This window comes from Mus musculus, chromosome 13, assembly GCF_000001635.26.
Source record: "Mus musculus strain C57BL/6J chromosome 13, GRCm38.p6 C57BL/6J".
In the NCBI taxonomy this organism is placed as follows: Eukaryota; Metazoa; Chordata; class Mammalia; order Rodentia; family Muridae; genus Mus; species Mus musculus.
The window spans coordinates 77,934,345-77,961,778 of record NC_000079.6 but is presented as its reverse complement, the minus strand read 5'-3'; the positions used below and the strand labels follow the sequence as shown (position 1 = coordinate 77,961,778).

The following is a 27,434-nucleotide window of genomic DNA, read 5'->3' as shown; positions in this document are numbered from 1 at the left end:
ACCAATGGACAGAAGCAGCTGACACCTCTTGTTGAGTTGGCAAAGACTGAAAAAAAGCTGAGAAGGGCGATTCTGTAGGACCAGCGGTCTTGGATAATCTGCCCCCCTGAGATATTTCAAACACTGGACCACCAAACAGACAACATACACCAGCTGATATGAGGCCCCCAACACACATACAGTAGAGGACTTCTGGGTCTGTGTTCATTTGGAGATGATGCACCTAACCCTCAAGAGACTGGAGGCCTCAGGGAGTGTAGAGATCAGGTGGGATGGGGGGTGGGGACATCCACGTGGAGATGGAGTAGGGTGGGGAGGAGGTATGGGGTGGGGAGCAATCGGAGTGTGGATGGGGAGGTGTGGGGAATGGAATATGGAGTGTGAAAAATGAATTACAAATAAAATAAAAATTTTAAAAATCCAAAAAAATAAATAAAATAAAACAAACCTGTAAAAAAAAAAAAAAAAACACCAACAACCCCTCCCCTCAAAAAACAAACAAAACAAAACACCAAACCAAAAAAAAAAAACCAAACCTGAAGGGACTTAATCTGAATTTAGACATTGGTGATGGTTGTAAAAATCTATAAATATGCTAAAAACCATTAATTTGTACTTCTTCAAAAGATGAATTTCCTAGCATATAAAGTATATCTCAATGAAATTCAGTAAGTAATTATATCTCAAATTAGTTGTATAAATTTTATGTCATGCATAAAATAACTAAAACAACATACAATAGTAAATTAATAAGCCAACACTATATTGGGATGAAATGGTATTTTTGGGATCTTCCATTGGCGGTGATAAAATACTATGAAAACATAATTCACTTTAATAACTTTCCTGTTTTACTGAAAGTAGTAGACTTGGGAAAATGAGTTGTAGAGAGGTGGTCCTTCTTGTCAAACTGAGAGTTGGAGTTATCAGCAGAAAATGGGAATGCTGATTAATGAGGATAAATGGACTTGCTAAAATTCTGAAATCAGTCAATATGTAAATTGAGAGCAGAATGAATAAATTAGTAGGAATCTTGCTGCTAAGGCTTAAACTCCATGCAATGGCCAACTAACTGCAAATATGTCACTCATTGTTTTGAGTATTCCCAAACTTGAAGACAACATTAGACTCTTTACCTGGAAGCTGTTTCTTCAGTGTTTGGGTAATCAAAGACTTAGATACACAAGACAATTTTAAAGTAAAACTAATTAAGATGTATTTTGTCATTTTCCTACAAATGTTATTTTTACTGAATTGCCTAGATTCAAAGTAAGGTTGTAAGAGTGTTTTTATTCTCAGTTATGTTGATATCATTATAATTCCATTTTCTATGGTTTATTCTTCCTTATTTCACTTCTCAATTTCTGATTCCCAGCCACTCAAAATGTCACAATTCACATAAATCACATTAAATAAACTTCCTACCAATACTAATTTTACTTTGTCTTTTTGTGGACAAAATACAATGTTATTACTTTAAGGCCATAGTTAGCCATTGTCATATCCCTAAAGGTAAAGGCTAAAAATTTTTAGCTTAATTCCATCTCCTCCTTAGTATAAATATAAATCATTTTCCAAGTAACTTAAAAGAGTCTTCCAAGAGTAGACTGAGGCTGAGTGTCCTCATACAGCCATGCCCAAAACTAGCCTTATACCAGCTGCTCAAGGCAGCTTAGGCAGCCTGGAGGCCAGGGAGCCCAGCATGGAACAATGGCAGGAAAATAAGAGTTCCCTTCATTCCTTAATTCACATGCAAGTGAGGTGCCAATCAAGTGCTGACAAGCATGGAAAAACCAAAATCAAAAGTGGGTAAAGACTTGCTTTCAAAAGGAGCTGTTTTCACACATTTCTAAGTGATGTTTTTTAATGATGGCTGTGAACGAACCACTAACAACATAGAAAAAGAACTAAAAATGAGCAGATCCTAATATTCTATCTGTTCAGACAAGTCAGCGAAGCTAATGAAATGTACTAACTCAAATACACGTTATAAAAAATATGATTGTTCTCGCTTTGATTAAGGGAAGGTATCTGAATGTGATGTATTGAGCCCCTGTAAGCACAGCAGTGAACTAAACTCAGGTAGGTAAGGGACAATGACAAGGACTGCAAGCTCAATGCTCAGAGTGTTACTTGGTTTCCTAAACTGCTTAGCACCTGGAAAGACAAGAACAAAGTCCAGTGAAATGGCCAGTGGAAGCAATGGAATCATGTCAACCAAGTGGCTGTGAGAGAGATTATGGACATGTCAAAACATGAATTGAAATGTGAAAATTAGAGAAAAATGAGCCAAAGAGCCTAAGTTTTAATAAGTAGGCTGCACAGTCTGTACAAGTCTTTCCAAATCAATTTGGAAGGCAAGTTGTAACTAAGATTATTAATTCTATCATATAAAATTAAATGCCTAAGACAGAACTATAAGCCTTTGTGTTGATGGCTTAGACAAAGTATATAGACAAATACATTATTTTCAGAAATTCATTAACAATTGGTAAGCCTGTTTCTTCTCTTACCTTTGATAACTACATGTTGAATTTAATTTGAATGTCTTATCAATACTTGTTTTTCTAGGATCACAGAGAGCTGTTTGAGTTTTCTCTGTAGTGAGAGCAGAGGTGGTGAAAAGGATACTTTTGGTATCATGTTTCTTGTGGTTACAGCAAACTGCACACTGTTTTTATGAAACTAGACCCGGTAAAGCTGCTTTGCAAGACATACTCCTACAAAATGAATAGTGGCTCCGAAAAGAAATCTTTGACTACTGCCAGTGCTTGAGGAGCAAGTCAACACTTTAAGAGAGAATGTAATGATAAATTATGTTCACTGCTTCCAAAACCAAAAATTAACAAAACATGGGCCTTCTATAATTTTGTTCTGCAAACTTCAAAGTAAACACTTAATTTAAAGTAGAATTTTACACAAAATTTAACCCAGTAAATGGCAATATTACTATATAAGGTCTTAATGTATGATATTAAAACAATAAAGACTATACAAAATTGCATTAATTATATTTATTTTTTAACTGTATGTATCATACAGTGTTCTTTATACTTATGATTCAAAGAAGAAAAATGTTACCTTACATGACCATGAAGAGAATAATTTTTGCATACTTGAATATGATGGCATACACCGAGGCAGAGACACAGGGACAAAGGCCCTACATTCTTTTAAGAGGTGTAAATTCTGAATAATTTTAAAATATTTTAAACTGTTGAAAGCTAAAGGATTTATTCATGACTTGTACATAATGCAGCACCAAGAGAAAACTATACCATAATTTAAGTTTTATACACTATAATATTAATCTTCACAATTTCCTCATATAGCTAGTATTAACAACTTGAAACCATGTGAGACAATTACATGACACATATGTTGAAATATCCCGAGACGTTTGTTAACGTTTTCAACACTAATGCTTGGCTTTAGAAAAAAACAAGCTTATAAGCATCATAGAGCTTGCTTTTCTGTCCCAACGCTTTCTTTGAAAAAGCATTTTGAAATAAAAACCTAGTGAAGCTCCATGTTATCACGTTTATTACAGTGAAGACCACAGCAGTGCAAGTATTATTTGCTTGTAAGTTGCTCTTTAGGATGGGGTCACTCTCTCTTCAGTTTGCATCGTAATGCTCCTGCCTTACAACTGCAATCATTTGTTGCACAAGTATCAAATACAAGAATTTGAAATGATAATCATTAATATTTTAAGATGTAAGCAAGGTATTTCATATTAAATAGACTTCTCAGCTCTGCTCCAGGCTGACAGATCTGCAGAGGTTACATTATCTCCTCCTCCCATGCATGGCCTCCTACAGGGACAGCAGACTACAGAAGCTGACCCTTACTGGGACCATCTTGTCTCTCAGACAAAGCTCCTTTTTAACTTCTTACTTACTAGTTACTTCCTGTGCTGGAGAAAAACTTTAGCTCAGCTTGTGATAATTTCACAGGCCCCGAGGACCCTGACCCTAATGGCCTCAAGGTCAGAAGTCAAGTCTTGTTCTGAAACATCTGTGTGCTTTATATTAAAGTGGAACAAAAGTGGAGAAATATCCACCAGTGTGTGACAAGAAGGACAGGCAAAACAGGACTGACACATTGGTCATCTGTCAATTTGGCATCTTAAGTTCATTTAAAAAATAGCCTTAAATACACCCTAATCCCAAATTTCATTTACAAAGCTAAAATTAGTGTCTTTAAAAAGTTAATTTTAAAGTGATTTTGATGACTTACAAATAAAAGCTATTATAGCTACAAATGTATAATTATTTACTTGTATCTGTAGATATTGAAACAAATTATTTTAAAATATTGGATTTTTCTTTCAATATCCATATTAAAAATAGCACACTAATGTAAAATGCTCCCTCCCTTAAGGTATCTGTTATATATAACATAATATATATAATAAATAAGCAAAAATCTGTGAAGCTAAAAATGCTTATAAACAATCTCTAAATACTGAAGTCAAATTAAGAAAGAAATGACAATACATTTTTTTGGTCTTAGCATGGTATAAGCAAAAGACATAGGGTAACTGCAGTATCATTCTCAGATGTCAAGGGCTAGCACCACTTTCATCTATATCATGTGAGACTGAATTATAACACATCTAAAATGGTTACAGGAATATACTGACATAATTTCACACGAAGCCTAAAATCTAAAATGAGACAACAAATATTGTGGTTGATTTAATGCCCATGTCAATTTCCTTGGCTTTAACATTCTCAGATACACTATCAACAAGCTAATCTGTTATAGCAAAGGAATGGTCCTGTGACATGGGTGATAGACAAAATGACAACGCTTCATTAGTCAACTTATAGCATTAATCATTAAAAACAACAACAGTGACAAAAACTGGGCTATCTTTAATACTTTATACAATTCAGATTAAACCTGAGACAGATGGTAACTGTTCCTATCATGACACTTAATTTTAACTCTTAAAAATCAGAATACTAAAAAATACAAAATTTTTGTGACCAAGCAAAGATTGGTAGTTCAATGTAATTTAATGGAACCTTTCTAACAGTTTTAATGCTAGTCATATAAACTGATAGGTATTACATACTAAACAATATACATTAAAGTCAGCTGAAAATTATTAAATGATACCAAATGTTAAAAGAAACAGGAAGTTTTGATTCTTCACATATAACAATATATTAATAATAAATAAAACAAACAAAACAGAAATGTACATCTAAAATGTATAAAAACTGGTGTGATAATATTAAAATGTAAAGTAACATGGAAAGAAGAATCAAGTAAAGCCCACTTCGGATTAACAATATAAAGTTCTGCTACACTCACAGAGATCTGTAAACTGTTTTCAAAAATCATACAAACATATACTGGACATGATTTATTACATTTTAAACTAAATTGAAAAAATTGTCCAATATCTTGATCACATTCTCTCACTATCTCCTCCCAGATTCTGCTCAGTTACTATACATTTAACTTCATATTCTTTTTCTCTCTCGGTCAAGAAAGAAAACGAAACAGAAATAAAAATAAAAACAAAGAAACAACCAAAAAATCTATTGAGACATAAAATACCAAGACAAAATGAAACAAAAAGTCTGCCTCCACCAATGCACACAAAAGGAGTCCATTTTTGTGTTCAACAATTGCTCATAGGCCTGCCTGGGGTATGATTCCTATACCCAGTGTCACTCTATTAGAGAAAACAAATTTTCCCTCTCCCTGCAGGCATCAGGTGCAAATAGCTTCTTGGGAAGGGTTGAGACTTGTGTCTGCATCTCTTTCTCAGTGCTGGGACTTGGTCTGGTTTGAACCTGTGCAGGTTCTGGCACAGTCTTTGTGTGTGATATGTCTATCAGTCCCAGGGTTTTTGGAAGATGTGGTTTTCTTGGAGTCATTCATCTATCTGCCAACTCTGGCTCTTAGAAGGTTTGAAATATATTTAAATAATAATATCGAGGGGGGGTAGAAATAGAGTGCATGCTGGGTGTAGTGGCCCATATCTTTAATGTAAGGGATGCAGGGATGGTTCAATATATGGAAATCCGTCAATGTAATTTAGTACATAAACAGATTCAAAGGGAAAAAACACATGATCATTTCATTACATGCTGAAAAAACATTTGACAAAATTCAATATCCCTTCATGTTAAAAGTCTTGGAAAGATCACGAATTCAAGGCCCACACCTAAACATAGTAAAAGCAATATACAGCAAACCAGTAGCCAACATCAAACTAAATGGAGAGGAACTTGAAGTAATCCCACTAAAATCAGGGACTAGACGAGGCTTCTCATTCTTTCCATATCTAAATGCCCATCTTGCCAAAAGTAATCTACAGATTCAATGCAATCCCCATCAAAATTCCAATTCAATTCTTCACAGAGTTAGAAAGGGTAATTCTCAAATTCATTTGGAATAACAAAAAATACAGAATAGTGAAAACTATTCTCAACAATAAAAGAACTTATGGGGAACCACCATCCCTGAACTCAAGCTGCGCATGTGATAAAAAACTACATGGTATTAGTACAGATGCAGGCAGGTAGATCAATGGAAAAGAATTGAAGACCCAAAAATGAACCCACACACCTATGGTCACTTGATCTTTGACAAAGTAGCTAAAACCATCCAGTGGGAAAAAGACAGTATTTTCAACACATACATAGTGCTGATTCAACTGGAGGTCAAAATGTAAAAGAATGCAAATTGATCTGTTCTTATCTCCTTGTATAAAGCTCAAGTCCAAGTGGATGAAGGACCTCCATATAAAACCAGATACACTGAATCTAAAAGAAGAGATAGTGTGGAAAATTCTCAAACACATGGGCACAGGGGAAAATTTCCTGAACAGAACACCAATGATCTAAGATTAAGAATTGACAAATGGGACCTCATAAAATTGTAAAGCTTCTGTAAGTCAAAGGGCACTGTCAATAGTACAAAACAGCAACCAACAGATAAGGAAAAGATTTTTACCAACCCTACATCCAATAGAGGGATAATATCCAATATATGCAAAGAACTCAAGAAGTTAAACTCCAGAGAACCAAATAAACCTATTAAAAGTGGGGAACTGGGCTCAACAAAGACTGCTCAACTGAGGAATACAGAATGGCTGAGAAGCACCTAAAAAATGTTCAACATCCTTAGTCATCAGGGAAATGCAAATCAAAACAACCCTGAGATTCCACCTCACACCAGTCAGAATGGTTAAGATCAAAAACTCAGGTGACAGCAGATGCTGATGAAGATGTGGAGAAAGAGGAACACTCTTGCATTGTTGGTGGGATTGCAAGCTGGTACAACCACTTTGCAAATCAGTCTGGCTGTTCTATCTGTGGGCCCAGCAATACCACTCCTGGTTATATATCCAAAAGATGCTCCAACACATTACAAGGACACATGCTCCACTATGTTCATAGCAGCCATATTTATAATAGCAGAGGCTGGAAACAACCCAGATGTTCCTCAACAGAGGAATGGATACAGGAAATGTGGTACATTTACACAATGGAATACTACTCAGCTATTAAAATCAACGATTTCATGAAATTCCCAGACAATTGGAAGTAGAAAATATCATCCTGAGTGAGGTAGCCCAATCACAAAAGGACACATATGGTCTGGACTCAATGATAAGTGGATATTAGCCCCCAAACTCAGAATACACAAGATATAATTCACAGACCATATGAAGCTCAAGAAGAAGGAAGACCAAAGTGTGCGTGCTTTGGTCCTTCTTTGAAAGGGGAACAAAATACACAGGAGCAAATATGAAGACAAAGCACAGAGAAAGTACTGAAGGAAAGGCCATAAAGAGACTGCCCCACATGGGGATCGATCCAACAGTTACCAAACACAGACACTACTGTGGATGCCAAGAAGTGCTTGATGACAGGAGCCTGATACAGCTGTCTCCTAAGAGGCCCTGTCAAACCCTCACAAATACAGAGTTGGATGCTAGCAGCCAAGAATACCCTCATAAAAGCAGTGGGGAGAGGGGGTGGGATAGAGGGGATCCAGTGGATGGGGAAACCAGGTAAGGGGATAACACTTGAGAAAAATAAATTTTTAAAACTAAATTAAAAAAAAGAGAGAGATACCTTTAAATACTATGAAGGGGAAAAAGGAATAGAAGGCATGCTGGGTATAGTGGCACACACCTTTAATCCCAGCACTTGCAAGGCAGAGGCAGCCAGATCTCTGTGAGTTCAATGCTAATCTGGTCTACACAGCAAGTTCCAGGCCATGTAGGGCTGCCCAATGAAACTCTGTCTCAAAACAAAAACAAAACAGCCTCTGACCCCCAAATCATATCAAAACAAAACAAAACAAGAACAAAACCTGTAAGGAGGCTCAGGCTGAGATTTAAAATTAGAATTACAAGCTGAAGAGATGGTTCAGTATTTCTTATTAAGAACATTTTCTGTTCCTGCAGAGGACACTGGTTCAGTTCCCAATACTGTGGGACCATGAAACTCAGCCTGTTTTCTGGTTGAGCTAGGTTTAAACCCCAGAGACCCAGGAGATAAATCTTCAAGGGACGGAAGGAAGTTTGCCATGCTCCCAGACACCAGGCTCTTGACACAAGGCCCCAGAGCTCCATAATTCTGTGGCTATCAGTCACGTTGGACAATGCCCCAAGCTCCCGGTATTATGTCTGGACTCCACCCCCACAGTTACCTGGTAACAGCCAGGTAGGTCTGGCCCACTATAAAAGGATCTGCTTGCCCTCTCCTTCCTCTCTTACTCTTATTCTGTTCCCTTTTACTCCCTTACTCTTGTCTCTCACTTTCTTGCTCCCCCTTTCTGCATTCCCTTCCCCCCTCACTCCACATGTCCATGGACAGCCTTTACCTCCCTACTCTCTCTCTCTGCCTTTCTACAATAAATGCCTTTAAACCAGGGACTGTCTTTTGATCAGGATATGTCATACTGGAGTAATGGAGCAGGTCTTCCTCTAAAAAGCAGCACTTTTAATCTTCCTCGGTAGGATTTCTTGTATTCTCAGCCATGGTCACCACCAAGCCAAGCCACCGGGCCAAGAAATACAAGGAGTCTCCTACCCGCAGGAACCAATGAAGAGCTCTCTTCCCACCCTTCCCTCTTGTTCCCAGGGTAGAGACAGCCAGTAGGCCTACACTCTGTTCTCACCTCTTCTGAAACATCAAGCTGCGTCTGTGCTGTCCAAGAGTGAGAACCTGTCGTCCCTGGCCTCGGCCTGGGGACCGCAGAGCCAGCTCTTCCCCAGCACCCATCATCATTTGTGGTGACCAAGATTTGGAGCCTGACTCTGGCAGTTTCACAGGAACCTCAGACTGAGCCTCCCCACCACTGGAGCAGAGTCCTGTGTAACTCCAGATCCAGGGGAATACTTAGCCCTTTGTGGCCAGGTAGACATTGGCACACACATGATATACATAAATACAGAGATGTCCATACACACATTAAAAAATAAAGTATGTGGACTGGAGAGATGACTCAGTGGTTATGAGCATTTACTGCTCTTCCAGAGGTCCTGAGTTCAATTCCCAGCAACCATATGGTGGCTCACAAGTATCTGTAATGGGATCTGATGCCCTCTTCTGTTGTGTCTGAAGAGAGCAACAGTATACTCATACATAAAATAAGTAAAATAAATAAAGTCTTTTAAAAAATGAATATGTACTTACCAGTTCAACAAAAGCAAGTCCTCCATAGCTATGAGCCACAAAGAACACATTCTCAGCAGCAGCCTGGGCTATGAAATGGTCCCACACATAGACCGCATGCTCTTCAGGAGAACCATTTTCCTATAAAAAACAAATACATACTGCAGACTATACAGTGACTGTCACAGTAATCAGTTAAATTATATGCTTACAAACACAGCATAAGAATAAGCTGGTTAGATGGTTAGAGAACATTCACAGAAATAAGAAAACAAAAGAACTCTATTGAATATTTAAATTAGAGAATAAATTAGTATTAAAACTATTAGTAAATTACTGCTAAGCTTAACTGTAAATGTAATCTTTGGAAACAGCTTATTAAATATGTGCAATTTTAAGGGAAACAATCCAGGTATTCCTCAGATATTAAGATCTACTTTAATATATTCAAATTACACAATAAAACATTATGGTGGAGACTACCCGGGCCTGACCTGGGGCACAAGCCCCTTGCGCTCCACTCGAGCCCCGGGCTTCCTTGCCAGCAGAGTTGCCTGACACCCGCAAGGGCCCACACAGGATTCCCCACTGGATCCGAAGACCTCTGGTGAGTGGAACACAGCGCTGGCCCCAATCCAATCGCGCGGAACCTGAGAATGCAGTACATAGGGAAGCAGACTACCCGGGCCTGACCTGGGGCACATACCCCTTCCGCTCCACTCGAGCCCCGGGCTTCCTTGCCAGCGAAGTTGCCTGACACCCGCAAGGGCCCACACAGGATTCCCCACTGGATCCTAAGACCTCTGGTGAGTGGAACACAGAGCTGGCCCCAATCCAATCGCGCGGAACCTGAGACTGCAGTACATAGAGAAGCAGACTACCCGGGCCTGACCTGGGGCACAAGCCCCTTCCATTCCACTCGAGCCCCGGGCTACCTTGCCAGCAGAGTCCCCGGACACCGCAAGGGCCCACACAGGATTCCACAAGGGATCCTAAGACCTCTAGTGAGTGGAACACAACTTCTGCCAGGAGTCCGGTTCGAACACCAGATATCTGGGTACCTTCCCTGCAAGAAGAGAGCTTTCCTGCAGAGAATACTCTACCCACTGAAACTAAGGAGAGTGCTACCCTCCCAGGTCTGCTTATAGAGGCTAACAGAGTCACCTGAAGAACAAGCTCTTAACAGAGACAACTATAACAGCTAGCTTCAGAGATTACCAGATGGCGAAAGGCAAACGTAAGAATCCTACTAACAGAAATCAAGACCACTCACCATCATCAGAACGCAGCACTCCCACCCCGCCTAGTCCTGAGCACCCCAACACAACCGAAAATCTAGACCCAGATTTTAAAACATTTCTCATGATGATGATAGAGGACATCAAGAAGGACTTTCATAAGTCACTTAAAGAATTACAGGAGAGCACTGCTAAAGAGTTACAGGCCCTTAAAGAAAAGCAGGAAAACACAGCCAAACAGGTAGAAGTCCTTAAGGAAAAACAGGAAAACACATCCAAACAGGTAACGGAAATGAACAAAACCATACTAGAACTAAAAAGGGAAGTAGACACAGTAAAGAAAACCCAAAGCGAGGCAACGCTGGAGATAGAAACCCTAGGAAAGAGATCTGGAACCATAGATACAAGCATCAGCAACAGAATACAAGAAATGGAAGAGAGAATCTCAGGTGCAGAAGATTCCATAGAGAACATCGACACAACAGTCAAAGAAAATACAAAATGCAAAAGGATCCTAACTCAAAACATCCAGGAAATCCAGGACACAATGAGAAGACCAAACCTACGGATAATAGGAATTGATGAGAATGAAGATTTTCAACTTAAAGGGCCAGATAATATCTTCAACAAAATAATTGAAGAAAACTTCCCAAACATAAAGAAAGAGATGCCCATGATCACACAAGAAGCCTATAGACCTGCAAGTAGACTGGACCAGAAAAGAAATTCCTCCCGACACATAATAATCAGAACAACAAATGCACTAAATAAAGATAGAATATTAAAAGCAATAAGGGAGAAAGGTCGAGTAACATATAAAGGAAGGCCTATCAGAATTACACCAGACTTTTCACCAGAGACTATGAAAGCCAGAAGAGCCTGGACAGATGTTATACAGACACTAAGAGAACACAAATGCCAGCCCAGGCTACTATACCCGGCCAAACTCTCAATTACCATAGATGGAGAAACCAAAGTATTCCACGACAAATACAAATTCACACAATATCTTTCCACGAATCCAGCCCTTCAAAGGATAATAACAGAAAAGAAGCAATACAAGGACGGAAATCACGCCCTAGAACAACCAAGAAAGTAATCCCTCAACAAACCAAAAAGAAGACAGCCACAAGAACAGAATGCCAACTCTAACAACAAAAATAAAAGGAAGCAACAATTACTTTTCCTTAATATCTCTTAATATCAATGGTCTCAACTCCCCAATAAAAAGACATAGACTAACAGACTGGCTACACAAACAGGACCCAACATTCTGCTGCTTACAGGAAACCCATCTCAGGGAAAAAGACAGACACTACCTCAGATTGAAAGGCTGGAAAACAATTTTCCAAGCAAATGGTCTGAAGAAACAAGCTGGAGTAGCCATTCTAATATCAGATAAAATCGACTTCCAACCCAAAGTTATCAAGAAAGACAAGGAGGGACACTTAATACTCATCAAAGGTAAAATCCTCCAAGAGGAACTCTCAATTCTGAATAGCTACACTCCAAATGCAAGGGCAGCCACAGTCATTAAAGACAATTTAGTAAAGCTCAAAGCACACATTGCACCTCACACAATAATAGTGGGAGACTTCAACACACCACTTTCATCAATGGACAGATTGTGGAAACAGAAACTAAACAGGGACACAGTGAAACTAACAGAAGTTATGAAACAAATGGACCTGACAGATATCTACAGAACATTTTATCCTAAAACAAAAGGATATACCTTCTTCTCAGCACCTCACGGGACCTTCTCCAAAATTGACCATATAATTGGTCACAAAGCAGGCCTCAACAGATACAAAAATATTGAAATTGTCCCATGTATCCTATCAGACCACCATGGCCTAAGACTGATCTTCAATAACAACATAAATAATGGAAAGCCAACATTCACGTGGAAACTGAACAACACTCTTCTCAATGATACCTTGGTCAAGGAAGGAATAAAGAAAGAAATTAAAGACTTTTTAGAGTTTAATGAAAATGAAGCCACAATGTACCCAAACCTTTGGGACACAATGAAAGTATTTCTAAGAGGGAAACTCATAGCTCTGAGTGCCTCCAAGAAGAAACGGGAGAGAGCATATACTAGCAGCTTGACAACACATCTAAAAGCTCTAGAAAAAAAGGAAGCAAATTCACCCAAGAGGAGTAGACTGCAGGAAATAATCAAACTCAGTAGTGAAATCAACCAAGTGGAAACAAGAAGAACTATTCAAAGAATTAACCAAAGGAGGAGTTGGTTCTTTGAGAACATCAACAATATAGATAAACCCTTAGCTAGACTCACTAAAGGGCACAGGGACAAAATCCTAATTAACAAAATCAGAAATGAAAAGGGAGACATAACAACAGATCCTGAAGAGATCCAAAACACCATCAGATCCTTCTACAAAAGGTTATACTCAACAAAACTGGAAAACCTGGACGAATTGGACAAATTTCTGGACAGATACCAGGTACCAAAGTTGAGTCAGGATCAAGTTGACCATCTAAACAGTCCCATATCAACTAAAAAAATAGAAGCAGTTATTAATAGTCTCCCAGCCAAAAAAAGCCCAGGGCCAGACGGGTTTAGTGCAGAGTTCTATCAGACCTTCAAAGAAGATCTAATTCCAGTTCTGCACAAACTATTTCACAAAATAGAAGTAGAAGGTACTCTACCCAACTCATTTTATGAAGCCACTATTACTCTGATACCTAAACCACAGAAAGACTCAACAAAGATAGAGAACTTCAGACCAATTTCTCTTATGAATATCGATGCAAAAATCCTCAATAAAATTCTTGCTAACCTAATCCAAGAACACATTAAAGCAATCATCCATCCTGACCAAGTAGGTTTTATTCCAGGAATGCAGGGATGGTTTAATATACGAAAATCCATCAATGTAATCCATTATATAAACAAACTCAAAGACAAAAACCACATGATCATCTCGTTAGATGCAGAAAAAGCATTTGACAAGATCCAACACCCATTCATGATAAAAGTTTTGGAAAGATCAGGAATTCAAGGCCCATACCTAAACATGATAAAAGCAATCTACAGCAAACCAGTAGCCAACATCAAAGTAAATGGAGAGAAGCTGGAAGCAATCCCACTAAAATCAGGGACTAGACAAGGCTGCCCACTTTCTCCCTACCTTTTCAACATACTACTTGAAGTATTAGCCAGAGCAATTCGACAACAAAAGGAGATCAAGGGGATACAAATTGGAAAAGAGGAAGTCAAAATATCACTTTTTGCAGATGATATGAAAGTATATATAAGTGACCCTAAAAATTCTACCAGAGAACTCCTAAACCTGATAAACAGCTTCAGTGAAGTAGCTGGATATAAAATAAACTCAAACAAGTCAATGGCCTTTCTCTATACAAAGAATAAACAGGCTGAGAAAGAAATTAGGGAAACAACACCCTTCTCAATAGTCACAAATAGTATAAAATATCTTGGCGTGACTCCAACTAAGGAGGTGAAAGATCTGTATGATAAAAACTTCAAATCTTTGAAGAAAGAAATAAAAGAAGATCTCAGAAGATGGAAAGATCTCCCATGCTCATGGATTGGCAGGATAAACATTGTAAAAATGGCTATCTTGCCAAAAGCAATCTACAGATTCAAGGCAATCCCCATCAAAATTCCAACTCAATTCTTCAACGAATTAGAAGGAGCAATTTGCAAATTCATCTGGAATAACAAAAAACCTAGGATAGCAAAAAGTCTTCTCAAGGATAAAAGAACCTCTGGTGGAATCACCATGCCTGACCTAAAGCTTTACTACAGAACAATTGTGATAAAAACTGCATGGTACTGGTATAGAGACAGACAAGTAGACCAATGGAATAGAATTGAAGACCCAGAAATGAACCCACACACCTATGGTCGCTTGATCTTCGACAAGGGAGCTAAAACCATCCAGTGGATGAAAGACAGCATTTTCAACAATTGGTGTTGGCACAACTGGTTGTTATCATGTAGAAGAATGCGAATCGATCCATACTTATCTCCTTGTACTAAGGTCAAATCTAAATGGATCAAGGAACTTCACATAAAACCAGAGACACTGAAACTTATAGAGGAGAAAGTGGGGAAAAGCCTTGAAAATATGGGCACAGGGGAAAAATTCCTGAACAGAACAGCAATGGCATGTGCTGTAAGATCGAGAATTGACAAATGGGACCTAATGAAACTCCAAAGTTTCTGCAAGGCAAAAGACACCGTCACTAAGACAAAAAGACCACCAACAGATTGGGAAAGGATCTTTACCTATCCTAAATCAGATAGGGGACTAATATCCAACATATATAAAGAACTCAAGAAGGTGGACTTCAGAAAATCGAATAACCCCATTAAAAAATGGGGCTCAGAACTGAACAAAGGATTCTCACCTGAGGAATACCGAATGGCAGAGAAGCACCTGAAAAAATGTTCAACATCCTTAATCATCAGGGAAATGCAAATCAAAACAACCCTGAGATTCCACCTCACACCAGTCAGAATGGCTAAGATCAAAAATTCAGGTGACAGCAGATGCTGGCGTGGATGTGGAGAAAGAGGAACACTCCTCCATTATTGGTGGGATTGCAAGCTTGTACAACCACTCTGGAAATCAGTCTGGCGGTTCGTCAGAAAATTGGACATAGTACTACCGGAGGATCCAGCAATACCTCTCCTGGGCATATATCCAGAAGATGCCCCAACTGGTAAGAAGGACACATGCTCCACTATGTTCATAGCAGCCTTATTTATAATAGCCAGAAGCTGGAAAGAACCCAGATGCCCCTCAACAGAGGAATGGATACAGAAAATGTGGTACATCTACACAATGGAGTACTACTCAGCTATTAAAAAGAATGAATTTATGAAATTCCTAGCCAAATGGATGGACCTGGAAGGCATCATCCTGAGTGAGGTAACACATTCACAAAGGAACTCACACAATATGTACTCACTGATAAGTGGATATTAGCCCCAAACCTAGGATTCCCAAGATATAAGATACAATTTGCTAAACACATGAAACTCAAGAAGAATGAAGACTGAAGTGTGGACACTATGCCCCTCCTTAGAATTGGGAACAAAACACCCATGGAAGGAGTTACAGAGACACAGTTTGGAGCTGAGACGAAAGGATGGACCATCTAGAGACTGCCATATCCAGGGATCCACCCCATAATCAGCATCCAAAAGCTGACACCATTGCATACCCTAGCAAGATTTTATCGAAAGGACCCAGATGTAGCTGTCTCTTGTGAGACTATGCCGGGGCCTAGCAAACAAAGAAGTGGATGCTCACAGTCAGCTATTGGATGGATCACAGGGCTCCCAATGGAGGAGCTAGAGAAAGTACCCAAGGAGCTAAAGGAATCTGCAACCCTATAGGTGGAACATCATTATGAACTAACCAGTACCCCGGAGCTCTTGACTCTAGCTGCATATGTATCAAAAGATGGCCTAGTCGGCCATCACTGGAAACAGAGGCCCATTGGACTTGCAAACTTTATATGCCCCAGTACAGGGGAACGCCAGGGCAAAAAAAAAATGGGAATGAGTGGGTAGGGAAGTGGGGGGGAGGGTATGGGGGACTTCTGGGATAGCATTGAAAATGTAATTGAGGAATATATGTAATTAAAAATATTAATTAAAAAAAAAAGAGCAAGGCCAATAGCATGATCACCAACAGGAATCCAAGACAACGCACAATCAGAAGAGCTAGAGTAGTGGAACAGTGTGAGACTACTGATGTGTCAATGAGGAAGTAAACAGTGGCACCGAGGACAAGGATAACTGACAGAAATATCAGACCATGAATAGCAAAGAACAGCAAAGGTGATACATGCCTTCCTATTCGAAGTATTAGTAATATACAATTAAATAGCTTTAATAATCAAAGTATTACTTATTTCTGTTTTGTTTACTAAGTTGGTTGTTTGACACACACACACACACAGCATTTTGTCTACTCTCACACCCTATTTCTTCCCTCTCACCTCTGGAACCCTCCACTTCTTACATGTTCCTTTCCCACTTTCATGCCTTCTTGTTTTATTTTATGAAACATTAATTTTAACACAGATAATCTGGGTGGTGATGAGTGTGGAACTATCCATTGGAACCTGATGGGCTTACTTTTACTTATATAAGTGAAGATAATAATTGCCCCTGCCTTAGTATCCAATAGTAGCCAATAGCTCAGCAGGGAGGGATGGAGTCCCAGGAGCCTCACCCCAATCCTCTACTGTCCTTGCCACGTCCAGTTTAATGCAGGTCTACTGCCCACAATTGCAGCTCTGTGAGATCTAGTTGCAATGGGAATGTCATACCCCTATTCTCTGGCTCTTACATTCCTTTGAGTCCTTTTCCACAATGTTCTCTGAGCCTTAGAGAACTCTAAACCATCATTTATTCTAAGAATCTTGAGCAATTAAAAAGCTTTATTTAATATTCAAAGGATTAATTTTAAATGGCAAGAAAGGAGACTAAATCTTTGCCCTATATAACTACTTTAGAAGGTTAAAAAAAGGAAAAAGAAAACAAAACCCAGGTTTTTGTTTGTTTACTTATTTACAGCTCCATCATTTAATGACTTAGAAAATTCTATGAAATTTTAAGCTTCTTCAAATGTTGTGTGTAAAAATTAATACAAAGGGCATATTCTAAATATATAATTCTGAAATATTATATTAGTGACATAACAGTGACTCATTTTTAAATGAGGTGATGCTGTGTCATAACCTATAACCCATATTATGCCAATAATCCTAATACATTTACAAAGTATTTAGAGAGAATGTTAGTGATAGTACATTTTAAAATTGAACTGATTTCAAAAGACTTCCTAATACAGAAATAGAAACAAACAAAATCTATTTTGTAAGTGTTTAATAAAGTTACAGTTTGTACTGAGAAACTTACAGGTGCTTTAGAATATATAAAGAAAGAAATGCATGAAAAGCCCTAAGAACATCAGCTGGAATTTGCAGGTAGCAAAAACCACAGGGTATGGACAGCAGGGAAGTGTGCATGCAGTTCTGAGAACACAGACTGCCTTCCCTGCTATACTCTGGCCATCGTCAATTGCTAAATGCAAAAAACAAAACAAAACAAAACAAAAACCTGATTCAGCAAGCAAAGTCTTCTCAATCAGGCCAGGTCCTCCACCACCTGAGCACTGTGAGCTCTGCTTCTGATGGACTTCATGAGCTGATACCACATAGAATAAGCGAAACAATATTTGCATATTTGTGTAATTATTTTCTAAGGTTAATTAGCTCCTGTAATGCATTTTGCCCTTTGAGACTGCTTACAGTGACAGGTTCACATATTTTCTGAACCACTGCCAAATTTGACAGATTTCTCTTCAGCAAACTGTTGCTTCAAAGTTATAAAATGAGCCCGGCAGTGGTGGCTCACACCTTTAATCCGAGCACTTGGGAGGCAGAGACAAGCAGATTTCTGAGTTCGAGGCCAGCCTGGTCTACAGAGTAAGTTCCAACACAGTCAGGGCTACATGGAAAAACCCTGTCTCAAGAAACCAAAATAAATAAATAAATAAAAAGTTACAAAATGAGTGCTCCTATAATTTAAATTTTATATGTAAAAGTCATTTAGAAAAAGCAAGATAAAATGCAATAAATATGAAGATATTTAAAAATTCCAAATTTAAAAGTCAAAGCATACAGGCATTATACTCTGGAAGGACATCTATTAACAATGACCCAAAGAGCAAAAGGCCTTAAATACAAGGGCATGATAAATTATTAACGTAAATACTATATCATATGGGGCAGGTTCACTTGAAAAAATATCTTGAATGTAAAAAATAGGTTTACTTACTGAAAATTCAACATGTCTGCATTTAAAGAGAGCACTGGATTCTCTCCAGTGATTCTCTAGGGTGGGTCCACTCAGGAGAGCACAGGCCACATAAAAGCAGAGCATCTGGGACAGAGTCCTTTAGGCTTACATCTGTAGACAGGAGGCAGAGTTGACCCTCAGTCCTTTGTGCACCTTTCAGCCAGAGGAGAGCTTGCCTCCAGGGAGTGCTCAGATCCCTGGACACAGTGGAGATTTCTATTCTCTCCCGTGTCTCTCTAAAGTGGGTCCACACTACACTAATAGCAACTTGACAGTACACCTAAAAGCTCTAGAACAAAAGGAAGCAAATTCACCCAAGAGGAGTAGACAGTAGGAAATAATCAAAGACAGGGCTAAAATAAACCAAGTGGAAACAAAAAGAACTATACAAAGAATCAAACAAACCAGAAGCTGGTTCTTTGAAAAAAATCAACAAGATAGATTAACCCCTAGCCAGACTAACTAGAGGACACAGGGACAGTATCCTAATTAACAAAATCAAGAATAAAAAAGGGAGACATAACAACAGAATCTGAGGAAATCCAAAAAACCATCTGATCCTACTACAAAAGGCTATACTCAACAAAACTGGAAAACCTGGATGAAATGGACAATTTCCTAGACAGATACCAGGTATCAAAGTTAAATAAGGATCAGATTGATGATTTAAACAGTCCCACATCTCCTAAAGAAATAGAAATAATCATTAATAGTCTCAAAACCAAAAAAAAAAAAAAAAAGCGTAGCACCAGATGGGTTTAGTGCAGAGTTCTATCAGACCTTCAAAGAAGACCTAATTCCAATGTTCCTCAAACTATTCCACAAAATAGAAACAGACGGTACTCTACCGATTACATTCTATGAAGCCATAATTACTCTGATACCTAAACCACACAAAGACCCAACAAAGAAAGAGAACTTCAGACCAATTTCCCTTATGAATATCAATGCAAAAATACTCAATAACATATTCAAAAACAGGATCCAAGGATACATCAAAATGATTATCCAAAATGATCAAGTAGGCTTCATCCCAGGAATTCAAGGATGGTTCACTATATGGAATTCCATCAACGTAATCCACTATATAAACAAACTCAAAGACAAAAACCACAAGATCATCTCATTAGATGCTGAGAAAGCATTTGACAAAATCCAACACCCCTTCATGAAAAAAGTCTTGGAAAGATCAGGAATTCAAGGCCCATACCTAAACATGATAAAAGCAATCTACAGCAAACCAGTAACCAACATCAAAGTAAATGGAGAGAAGCTGGAAGCAATCCCACTAAAATCAGGGACTAGACAAGGCTGCCCACTTTTCCATACCTATTCAATGTAGTACTAGAAGTCCTAGCAAGAGCAATTAGAAAAAAAAAAAAAAGATCAAAGGAATACAAATTGGACAGGAAGAACTCAAAATATCACTATGATATGATAGTATACAGAAGTGACTCCATTCCACCAGAGAACTCCTAAACCTGATAAACAACTCAGCAAAGTAGCTGGATACAAAATTAACTCTAATCAATGGCCTTTCTCTACACAAAGGATAAACAGGCTGAGAAAGAAATTAGGGAAACAACACCCTTCACAATAGTCACAAATAATATAAAATACCTTGGTGTGATTATAACTAAGCAAGTGAAAGATCTGTATGATAAGAACTTCAAGTCTCTAAGAAAGAATACGAAGATCTCAGAAGATGGAAAGATCTCCCATGCTCATAGATGTCAGGATTAATATAGTTAAAATGGGCATCTTGCTGAAAGCAATCTACAGATTCAATGCAATCCCCAACAAAATTCCAACTCAGTTCTTCACAGAATTAGAAAGGGTAATTTGAAAATTCTCTGGAATAACAAAAAACCTAGGATAGCAAAAACTATTCTCAACAATAAAAGAACCTCTGGTGGAATCACCATGCAGGACCTCAACCTGTACTACAGAACAATTGTAATAAAATTGCATGGTACTGATACAGTGACAGACAGGTAGATCAATGGAACAGAATTGAAAACTTAGAAATGAACCCACACACCTATGGACACTTGATCTTTGATAAAGGAGCTAAAACCATTCAGTGGAAAGAAGACAGTATTTTCAACAAATGGTGCTAGGTGAACTGGAGGTTAGCATGTAGAACAATGTGAATTGATCCATTCCTATCTCCTTGTACTAAGGTCAAATCTAAGTGGATCAAAGAACTCCACATAAAACCAGAGACACTGAAACTTATAGAGAAGAAAGTGGAAAAGAGCCTCAAAGATATGGGCACAGGGATGATTCCTGAACAGAACACCAATGGCTTGTGCTATAAGGTTAAGAGTAGACAAATGGGACCTCATAAAATTGCACAGCTTCTGTAAGACAAAGGACACTGTCAATAAGACCAAAAGGCAACCAACAGATTACAAAAAGATCTTTACCAATCCTATATTTGATAGTGGTCTAATATCCAATATATATAAAGAACTCAAGAAGTTGGGACTCCAGAAAACCAAATAACCCTATTAAAAAAGGGAGTACAGAGCTAAACAAAGAATTCTCAGCTGAGGAACACAGAATGGCTGAGAAACACCTAAAATAATGTTCAACATCCTTAATCATCAGGGAAATGCAAATCAAAACAACCCTGAGATTCCACCTCACACCAGTCAGAATGGCTAAGATCAAAAATTTGGGTGACAGCAGATGCTGGCCAGGATGTGAAGAACAAGGAACACTTCTCCATTGCTGGTGGGATTGCAAGCTGTACTAAAAGTCTGGAAATCAGTTTGAAGATTTCTCAGAAAACTGGACATAGTTCTACTGGAAGATCAAGCAATACCACTCCTGGGCATATACCCAGAAGATGTTCCAACATGCAATAAGGACATATGCTCCACTTTGTTCATAGCAGCCTTATTTATAACAGCCAGAAGCTGGAAAGCATCTAGATATCCTTAAACAGAGGAATGGATACAGAGAAGGTGGTACATTTACACAATGGAGTACTACTCAGTTATTAAAAACAATGAGTTTATGAAATTCTTAGACAAATGGATGGATCTGGAGGATATCATCTTGAGTGAGGTAAACCAATCAAAAAAGAACACACATGAGACCCTGATATAGCTGTCTCTAGTGAGACTATGCCAGGGCCTAGCAAACACATAAGTGGATGCTCACAGTCAGCTATTGGATGGATCACAGGGCCCCCAATGGAGGAGCTAGAGAAAATACCCAAGGAGCTAAAGGGATCTGCAACCCTATAGGTGGAACAACATTATGAACTAACCAGTACCCCAGAGCTCTTGACTCTAGCTGCATATGTATCAAAAGATGGCCCAGTCGGCCATCACTAGAAAGAGAGGCCCATTGGACTTGCAAACTTTATATGCCCCAGTACAGGGGAACACCAGGGCCAAAAAGTGGGAATGAGTGGGTAGGGGGTAGGGTGGGAGGGTATGGGGGACTTCTGGGATAGCATTGGAAATATAAATGAGGAAAATACCTAATAATAAAAAAAGAACACACATGATATGCACTTACTGATAAGCGGATATTAGCCCAGAAGCTCAGAATCCTCTTAGAAGGGGGAACAAAATATCCATGGAAGGAGTTAAAGAGACAAAGTTCAGAGTAGAGACTGCCCCACTTGGGGATCCATCCCATAAACAACCACCAAATCCAGACACTATGGCAGATGCCAACAAGAGCCTGCTGACAGGAGCCTGATATAGCTGTCTCCTGGGGGCCTTTGTCAGTGCCTGGCAAATACAGAAGTGGATGCTCACAATTATCCATTGGACAGAGCACAAGGTCCCCAATGAAGGAACTGGAGAGCTCCCCTAGGAGGTGAAGGGGTCTGAAGCCCCATAGGAGGAACATCAAAATATGAAATAAGCAGTACCCCTAGAGTTCCTTGGAACTATACCACCAATCAAAGAAAACACATGGTGGTACATGTGGCTCTAATGGGATATGTAGCTGAAGATGGCCTAGTTGGTCATCAATGGGAGGAGAGGCCGTAAGTCCTGTAAAGGTTCTATGCCCCAGTATAGGGGAATGCCAGGGCCAGGAAGAGGGAGTGGGTGGGTTGGGGAGTAGGGGGAGGGGCGGAGGGGATAGGGGATTTTCAGAGGGAAACTAGGAAAGGGAATAACATTTGAAATGTAAATAAAGTAGCTAATAAAAAAAAGGAAAAGAAAAAGAATTTGATGATAGAAAACCAGGTAGTCTATCCATTCATGCATTGCCTCCTCCCCCATTCTCTTGCTTTCCATTAGCAGACACTCCCTGCCCAACCACAGGCCAGGTATTTGAGAAGTTCAGGTAGGCTGCCTGCCCCAGTCCATCCCTACTCTCTCCAATCTCTTAGGTAAACATTTCCCTACACCAACCTCCAATCTCTAGTTTCTGACAGACCAAATTCTCAGCTGTCCCTAATGCCTTAATCACTATGTCCCACCCCCTGCCCAAACACAGGCCATGCCTGTCAGAAAACTAGGTAGGCTTCCTATCCCTAGACTTCTCCACTTATACTCTTGGATATATGTCTTTACTGGAGCATAGGTGACCTATTGGGGACTCACACCCTTAAGAAGACTGATTCTCCATAATTTATAATTGTTCAGTGAGACTCGAAGAAAGCCAGGACAAATGGCTAACTGAGCTATCTAGTAACATACAGAATTGGACCCTTGGCTGTCAGGCTCTCAGAGAATAGCCCTGTCTTTTCACCCTCACCATCAACCCTAGACCTCTCCAGCCCCAGAACTCTGCTTCCCCTTCTCCCAGCTTCTCTTGTTCTCTGTAACCCCAGCCATTTTGGCTAACTAATCACTTTCTTGGCCCCTGGCTCCTCTCTTGGCCTCTTGTTCCTCTCCTCTCCTCTCCTCTCCTCTCTTGCTGTCTCTCCAAACCCTCTGCCCCTCATGCCCTGGTTCAACCTACTGGCCATGTTCAGTGTGGAGTGTTCTAGATGCCTCTGGCTGTTCCTCTGAGGTATAATAAAAATCTGCTCAACTAGAGGGAGTCATGTCTGCGTTTTCACTCATCTCTATCACTCCCAACTCCCTCTAAACTTCATGACCACCATCTTTTTAATCATTATTGTTACATACACATACATATACACACAGATACACATATAGCCTATTAGATTCATTTAGTGGTGATTAGATGTGTATGTATTCAGGACTGATCTATTAGGACTGAAAAGTTTTCTTGAGACACATTCCTAGAAAGGACAGATTCTCCCTTTCTTGGCAGCTGTTGATTGCTGGTAGCTCTTCATCTAGGGATAAGGCCTTGTGAGGTTTCCGCAATCTGGAGACTATTACAGAGACCCACAACTAGTCATAATGATGAGAATACATGACTGTGGGTGTCCAATTGTGGTCATCATATATATAGTGGAACCCTTACACCTAAGGATTAGGGAAAGCTGAGGAAGATCATGAAGGCCAGAAGACCAAGACACCTACTATGACACAGGACTTCTGGACTACCATGAAAGCTGTACCTATGAAATCTCAACAATATGGTTGCCTAAGCATGATCTACATAAAAATGTCAATAACTATTTTAAAACTTATTTCTCATAGTCCTACCACAACACGGGAAAGGAACATTTTTACTACTTAGTTAGTAATAGCTATGTATGGTGGATAATAAGTATGTATTATAGTCATTGAAAACATTTGTATGTTTTAAATATGACTTAGTTGATGCAATGCCTACATAGTCTAACCCATACTCTGGGTTCAATTGTTGGAACCTAATAAACCTGGTATCATAGGACATTATGGTAATCACAGCATTTAGGCCAATCAAACTTTTATGAATCAAGCTTCTGAACAAATATTTGTTGATTGTAGCACCTTTCTTTGTATTTCCTTCAAACAAAGATATTAAGAAAATGGAGATATTATATAATTCATATAATAATCTGGTGCTTAGTAAAATAATCTTTTGATTTTGTTTTTCTGTGGAAAATTATTATTTACTGACATAATTTAACTTGAAAATCTTGAAGTTGTCTTAAAGCTGGGTAAATTTTAATTAAAAGCAAGACATTTTAGAATACATCTACTCTAAGAAATATATTTTATCTACTGTGAACCCAGATTTTTCACCATCTAAACAAACTGAAAAACTTGGCACATTTTAATAAAATAACAAATTGCTATACTTAATTAGCAGTTCTGTTTTTAGAAGGATGTAGAAAATGTTTTCTTTACTGTCCAGTATAAAATGCAAAAAGAGAGCACAACTCTGCCATGCTATTTAAAGATTTTCTACAAATATCAAGCACACACTAGTTAATAAGAACATTTTCAGAAAAACAAGTAATTTTATTTATCATGACCTCCTGAAAACCATGTAATTTAAAATACAAAATTTTGAATATAAAATTAATGTTATTATTAACTATCATGTAAAAATGGCCACTAACAGTTATTGGGTAGTTACTATTACTAGTTTCCGGTCAAGTGGTCATTCCTTGAAATTTCACAGTGACACTATGAGGCCGGTGCATGAGTGAGGCACAGTGAGACAGCATGGGCTTCTCACGCTCACAAAGCTAGTTAGCATGATTCACACTAAAGAGTAAGAAGGGAGAGTTTAAACCACCTTGTTTTAGTACAGTGCCATCTCTCCATCTCTCTTCCACAGGTCTCACAAGTTGATCCACAAAAACTTTAATTTGTTCTTGAATGCTCTGTTCAGAAATCGAATTTAAAAAGAGTACAGACTTTCCCAAAACTTTCAAGTTTTCAAGTTCAACTATTTGAGTAAACTTATATTATGATATAAAGGTCTCTGACAAAATACAACATACCTTCATGATAAAAGTCCTGGCAAGAATATAGATACAAAGACCCTTATTAACACAATAGAGGCAATGTACTGGAAACTCAGAGCAGAGTCACTCAAACCAGAGAAAAAATTCCAGCATTTCCACTAAAACCAGGAACAAGACAAGGATGTGCAGTTTCCTCAATCCTGTTCAACACAGTACCTCCAGTCTTAGGTGGAACAATAGGACAAGAGGAGATAAAGGGAATACAAACAGAAAAAGACAAAACACAACGTATCTTACTCTACACATGCAAATGATGATTTCTTATTAAGAATTCTTTATATAAGGACATTGGGGACAATACTGGAAAACTCCTCCAGGTAATAAATCATACATCAAAGTAGCTGCACATCAAATTAATACAGGGAAAGCAGTAGCATTCCGATACACAAATATCAAACACACTGAAAAGATATTTGAAAATCAGAATATTCAGAATAGCTAAAATAAAAACAATCCTTGGAATAATCCCAACTAAGGAAATGAAAGACTTGTACAAAGAAAACTTTACAGTACTGAAAAAAGAAGTTAAAGATTCCAAATGATGGAATGGTCTTCCATGCTCATGGATTGGTAAGAGTAATATTGTAAAAGTGGATATTCTACCAAAACAACTTATAGATTCAGTGCAAATCCCCATCAAAATTACAACTCAGCTCTTTATAGGAAGTGAAAGAAAAATAAATTTCACATGAATGAAAAACCAATAGGCCTAAAACAGCTAAAATAATGACGAGGACAAGGATGACTACCAATCTGCTGGAGGGATCACCATCCCAGATTTCAAGTCATACTACAGAACTGTTATGGAGGAAAGAGCATGAGGCTGGCATGAAAAGCAGTCTCACTGATGAATGGACTAAAATGGGGTATCTGATTTTTGACATAATGAAGAAAAGTAACCACTGTCAAGAGATGTTGCTAATCAAACTTGATAGTTGTACGCAGAAGAATAAAATTTAAACCATATATTCCATTCTGCATAAAAATTCAACTCTAAATGTATCAAAGACATTGAGATAAGACCCAATACCCTGATCAGCACCATCTCCAGGTCACCTTGGGTGCGAACTTGGCGAATGGCCCCTCGGTCCCCAGAGGACTCTCTTAGGATCACTGGTGAGTGGAACAGAACATCTGTCCCAATCCAATCATGCCTGGCCTGAGCCAGCATAGGGGAAGCAGAAAACCTGCCTGACTGGGGGCACAAGTCCCTTCAGGTCGGCGCCAGGTCCAGGTCGAGTTGGGTGGGAACTCAGTAGATGGCCCCAGGATCCCCAGAGGACTCTCCACTCAATCTTAGGATCACTGGTGAGTGGAACACAACATAAGTTACAATCCAATTGTGACAGGCCTGTGACAGCAGGAACAAGGACAGGGGACCCCTGCCTGACCCCGGTTTCCTTCTGATCTGTACTGGCATGGTCCTAAGAGGAGACACTATTTCCAGGCACTGTAACATGCCCAGGATCTTAGGATTCCAGGATCCCAAGATAACAGGAGATTGGTCACACCAGGATCTCAGGGTCTCAAAGGAAGCTTGACTGCCAAGAAATCTGACACACCCAAAATCTCATGTTCACAGGAGCCGGGAATCATAGAGAACACTGGACTCTAAGGAGTCCTGAATCAACCGAGATTATAGGAAAGACAGGATCCAATCACATATATAAAGGGCAGCAATCACTTGAGATAATCAGAGCAGGAGGCAAGCATAAGAACAGAAGCAACAGAGACCAAGGTTACTTGGCATCATCAGAACAAAACTCTCCTACCATAGCAAGTCCTGGACACACCATCAAACCATAAAAGCAAGACAT

At 38.9% G+C, this 27,434-nt stretch overlaps 1 protein-coding gene across 12 annotated transcripts in view; it reads right to left on the bottom strand.

Annotated features, from left to right (window-relative positions):
• The window catches only part of Fam172a (family with sequence similarity 172, member A), a 457,564-nt gene that overhangs the window by 204,462 nt on the left and 225,668 nt on the right, over positions 1-27,434 (bottom strand). For 8 of the 12 annotated variants that reach the window (XR_001780804.2, NR_028109.1, XM_006517352.3 and 5 more), the window contains one exon: positions 9,675-9,794. The exons of the other annotated variants lie outside the window; for them this stretch is intronic. Coding sequence is in view for 6 of the 8 variants with exons in the window: in XM_006517352.3 (XP_006517415.1) it covers positions 9,675-9,794 (120 nt within the window). In the remaining 2 variants the exon portion in view is untranslated. The remainder of the gene's footprint in view (positions 1-9,674; positions 9,795-27,434) is intronic. 12 annotated transcript variants of the gene reach the window in all.